We start from the raw sequence: 4,970 nt of genomic DNA on the forward strand, positions 1-4,970 counted from the left end.
TATATATATATATATATATATATATATATATATATATATTTATTTATGTATTTATTTATATATTCCGATAGTTGGGTAAATGTCTTAATAGCCTATTAGCCTGCCGACATGCCTTGCTTGAGGAGTCTCGCTGCTTCCTTTCCCTCAGAATGTATTAGTCAATTAAAAGCATGATAAATGAAGATAAGGTCAATAATATTTCCAGCCACAAGGATTTCCCTTTGCATGCTTGTTTGCTCTCTCTCTCTCTCTCTCTGTCTCTCTCTCTCTCTCTCTTTGGGGTTAGTGAGGGCACATGAAGAGGATGGGGAGGGGGGGCGAGCTAGTCTCGTTGTGTTTGAAAATACTTTGAACGTCACCGAGAAGTAACGTCACCCAACATCGCTGAGAGCACCTTTTAAAATAAAATCCCAACTAAAATATACACCAAATGGCTCATTGACAGCTTCTGTTAGCTGAAGAATCTGAAGAATTGCATGAATGAGACAGAGAGAGAGAGAGAGAGATAGACAGATGGAGAGAGAGAGAGAGAGAGAGCATGTTATCAACTTTAACTTCATCACCTGTTTTCTCTCTGCAGAGTCTGTTCAGGCAGCAGCAGAAGATCCTGCAGCAGGCCCGGGTCGTTCAGAACCAGAAGCTGAAGACGGTCCGAGAGCTGTACGAGCAGTTTGTGAAGGTACACACACACACACACACACACACACACACACACACACACACACAAACAAACACATATACATGCAGGAAATAATCCCTCAGACATCTTTTAGGCTTCTTACCGGGTTCATGTTACTGTATCCAGGTGTTATTTGTGGGTCATTTACGAGATACACCTCTGGCTCTATTGGCGCCTGCACTAAGCTAATCAGCTGATAGCGCTAACTCGCCCAATGTTGGACAAAGCAAAGTAAAAAAGCTTCTGGGGGGCGGGGGGGTCATGGTGCACAGGACCCTAGACTGAGATTACTCCAAACCATCACTTTTTAAATGAAGCGACTGAAGCTGTTTCTGTATGTCCTCCAGAACATGGAGGACATGGAGAAGAGCCACGACTCTTTCCTGCAGGGGGCGCAACAGGAGCTGAGGAAGGAGATGGCCACACTGCAGAAGAAGATCCTCATGGACACAGTGAGTCAGATAGTCACCGTCCAATGGGAGGAGAGGATCTGAGTCGCACATGCGTCATGTTGCAACAAGTAGCATATAAGATGCTAACGAGAGACTTCTGTAACGTCTGAAGTAGCCTCCGACATGCTAATGCTATACAATAATATATTAATCTACCAGTTAGCACCACTGTATGCTAAGAGGCTAATCTACCAGTTAGCACCACTGGTAGCTAAGAGGCTAATGTACCAGTTAGCACCACTGGTAGCTAAGAGGCTAATGTACCAGTACCAGTTAGGACCACTGGTAGCTAAGAGGCTAATGTACCAGTTAGTGCCTCTGGTAGCTAAGAGGCTAATCTACCAGTTAGCACCACTGGAAGCTAAGAGGCTAATCTACCAGTTAGCACCACTGGAAGCTAAGAGGCTAATCTACCAGTTAGCACCCCGGTAGCTAAGAGGCTAATCTACCAGTTAGCTCCCCGGTAGCTAAGAGGCTAATGTACCAGTTAGCACCACTGGAAGCTAAGAGGCTAATCTACCAGTTAGCATCACTGGAAGCTAAGAGGCTAATCTACGAGTTAGCACCCCGGTAGCTAAGAGGCTAATCTACCAGTTAGCGCCCCGGTAGCTAAGAGGCTAATCTACCAGTTAGCACCACTGGAAGCTAAGAGGCTAATGTACCAGTTTGTGCCTCTGGTAGCTAAGAGGCTAATGTACCAGTTAGCACCACTGGTAGCTAAGAGGCTAATGTACCAGTTAGCTCCGCGGCAGCTAAGAGGCTAATCTACCAGTTAGCTCCCCGGTAGCTAAGAGGCTAATGTACCAGTTAGCTCCGCGGTAGCTAAGCGTACGGGGCTCTGGATACGTCACCCTGTGTGTTGTTGTGATTGGTCGTAGTTTTATCCAATAGCGCGCAGTGAGATTTTCAAATGAACGCTTGGTCCCGCCCCCTCCAGATGCCAGACCCTTAATCTTTGAGATGTCCACGCTAACGTTTTCGGATACAGAATCAGAAAATACGAACTGGAACACCCTGAATCCGCCTGTAGCCGATGTGTTTTTGTGTTTTTGTCTCCATAGCAACAGCAGGAGATGGCCACGGTCCGTAAATCGCTGCAGTCCATGCTGTTCTAGCCTGCTGTTACCACGGCTACAGAGAGCTACCGATGCATCCTTGGTTGGAGTTGCCATGGTAATCCTAACCCTGTGTTTACTGAGTTTTCCATAGCAACGATGTTCTGCTACAGTTTGTGATTGCAGCTCCTTTTTTTTTTTACTTGTTTTTATTTAATATTTATTAAATAGTTGTCTGTTCTACGTCTCGTTCGGTGGTTCGTTGTCTTCATCCCGTTGTCCTCGGGTCAAATGTGTCCTCTTTAATAAATGTCTCCGTCTGAAATATGAGTTTCTTTTTAAGTTACCATCTAGATGGATTCCTTCCAACGTTCCTCTGATCTTCACTATTAGTCAAAATCATTCAAAATGTCTGCTTTTTTTTAACTCAAATATTACAAACATGTTAAATTCTTGTTCATTTTTGACCCGGGAGACAACGCCAGGGTCGGTGCCTTAGTGTCTGGACGGAAAGCTTCCTGCAGAGAATATAAACTAATAGAAAATAAAATAATATAAACGAATATTCTGATTCACACGCTGTGAATGAACTTCTTCTTCGTGTTAAAGAGTTAAATTATCTTTGACTTCTGTTCAAATTTAAAGATTAAATCAATAAATATTCTTTTTGTACAAACCGGTTTGGTCTTTTTATTTTAACCTAATGTCCTCATGTTGTCCTCATGTTGTCTTCATGTTGTCCTCATGTTGTCTTCATGTTGTCCTCATGTTGTCTTCATGTTGCCCTCATGTTGTCTTCATGTTGTCCTCATGTTGTCCTCATGTTGTCTTCATGTTGTCCTCATGTTGCCCTCATGTTGTCTTCATGTTGCCCTCATGTTGTCCTCATGTTGTCCTCATGTTGTCCTCATGTTGTCCTCACCTTGTCTTCATGTTGTCCTCACCTTGTCTTCATGTTGTCTTCATGTTGTCCTCATGTTGTCTTCATGCTGTCCTCATGCTGTCTTCATGTTGTCCTCATGCTGTCCTTGTGTTGTCGTCATGTTGTCTTCATTTTGTCCTTATGTTGTCTTCATGTTGGTGTAATATTATTACTATATCAGTGTAAATGATCATCATGCAGTGTGTCCTGCAGCCACAGGGGGGCGCTGTTGTCGTGGTAACCGTCCCAGCAGCAGACTGATTAAAGGGACAGTTCACCCCAACCATCACATCAGGCTGGATCCAGTCAGTCATCACTCTGGTTCATGTCTTCTGTTTTAACAGTTATTCTGTCTGTTAGTTTTCAAATCCCGTCCTCCATCTTCTGAAGTAGCAGAAAGCAGTCGGCTTTATTGTCAATTTCAAAAAGACTCAAACGACTGCTTCACCTGCTGCACCCTGCTACACCCTGCTGCACCCTGCTACACCCTGCTACACCCTGCTGCACCCTGCTACACCCTGCTGCACCCTGCTACACCCTGTCACACCCTGCTACAACCTGCTACACCCTGCCGCACCCTGCTACACCCTGCCGCACCCTGCTACACCCTGCTGCACCCTGCTACACCCTGCCGCACCCTGCTACACCCTGCTGCACCCTGCTACACCCTGCCGCACCCTGCTACACCCTGTCACACCCTGCTACAACCTGCTACAACCTGCTACACCCTGCTACACCCTGTCACACCCTGCTACACCCTGCTACACCCTGCCGCACCCTGCTGCACCCTGCTGCACCCTGCTACACCCTGCTACACCCTGCTGCACCCTGCTACACCCTGCTGCACCCTGCTGCACCCTGCTACACCCTGCTACACCCTGCTGCACCCTGCTACACCCTGCTACACCCTGCTGCACCCTGCTGCACCCTGCTACACCCTGCTACACCCTGCTACACCCTGCTGCACCCTGCTACACCCTGCTGCAACCTGCTGCAACCTGCTGCAACCTGCTACACGTCTTCAATCCACTCTACTCCAGACATACAGAAGGAGCTGGGGGAGATGAATACTCGTGGGTTATTTGGGGGATTCTGGGTAATACCTGCTGTAGATGACGTGTGAAGACGTCTCCATGACGACTCTGAACTCACACGTGACTGACTTCACTTCACAGCCCCATGGGATTTTGTATTCTATTCTATGATATGTGTTTTTTACTCTTTGTTCCTGATGTGAAGCACTACTGATACCTGCTGGTTGCTGGAGAATGTTCTATGAATAGGTTTGGATTGATATGCTTTTATTTTGTAGTCCACGTCCGGTCACTTCCTGTACTGTGTGCGTTTAACGGTGTGAACTTGATGCAGCTGATCCCGCGGTCTCCCCGCAGCGGCAGCAGCTCTGCACGACTCGGTGGGTCGGTGCTGCTGGACACGGACAGAGACACGGACAGAGAGACAGAGACACGGACAGAGAGACAGACAGAGAGACAGGAAGAGACTCGGACGGAGAGACAGACGCAGAGAGACAGGAACGGACAGAGAGAGAGAGACAGGCAGAGAGACGGACGCAGAGAGACAGAGACACGGACAGAGAGACAGAGACACGGACAGAGAGACAGAGATATTGGACAGAGACACGGACAGAGAGACAGAGACATTGGACCGCATGCCAGCTGAACGTCAGCGGACCTGATTGAAGACCGCAGCATCCACACAGGTAAGACTGACTTCTATATAACGCTGAGAGACACGATGGTTATGTCATAATATATATATATATCTATATATATATATGTATATATATGTATATATATATATATATATATATGTATGTATATATATATATATGTATGTATATA

General features: G+C 46.4%; 1 protein-coding gene across 1 annotated transcript; it reads left to right on the top strand.

Moving 5' to 3' along the window:
• Positions 1-538: 538 nt before the first annotated feature.
• On the top strand, positions 539-2,397 carry LOC117948968 (synaptonemal complex protein 3-like). The gene is made up of 3 exons (XM_034878937.1): positions 539-679; positions 1,027-1,131; positions 2,193-2,397. Exons 1-3 carry the CDS (start codon positions 539-541, stop codon positions 2,244-2,246), a joined length of 300 nt encoding a protein of 99 aa, XP_034734828.1. The 3' UTR covers positions 2,247-2,397.
• Positions 2,398-4,970: the final 2,573 nt, after the last annotated feature.

This window comes from Etheostoma cragini, chromosome 8 (genome assembly GCF_013103735.1).
Source record: "Etheostoma cragini isolate CJK2018 chromosome 8, CSU_Ecrag_1.0, whole genome shotgun sequence".
Taxonomy (NCBI): domain Eukaryota; kingdom Metazoa; phylum Chordata; class Actinopteri; order Perciformes; family Percidae; genus Etheostoma; species Etheostoma cragini.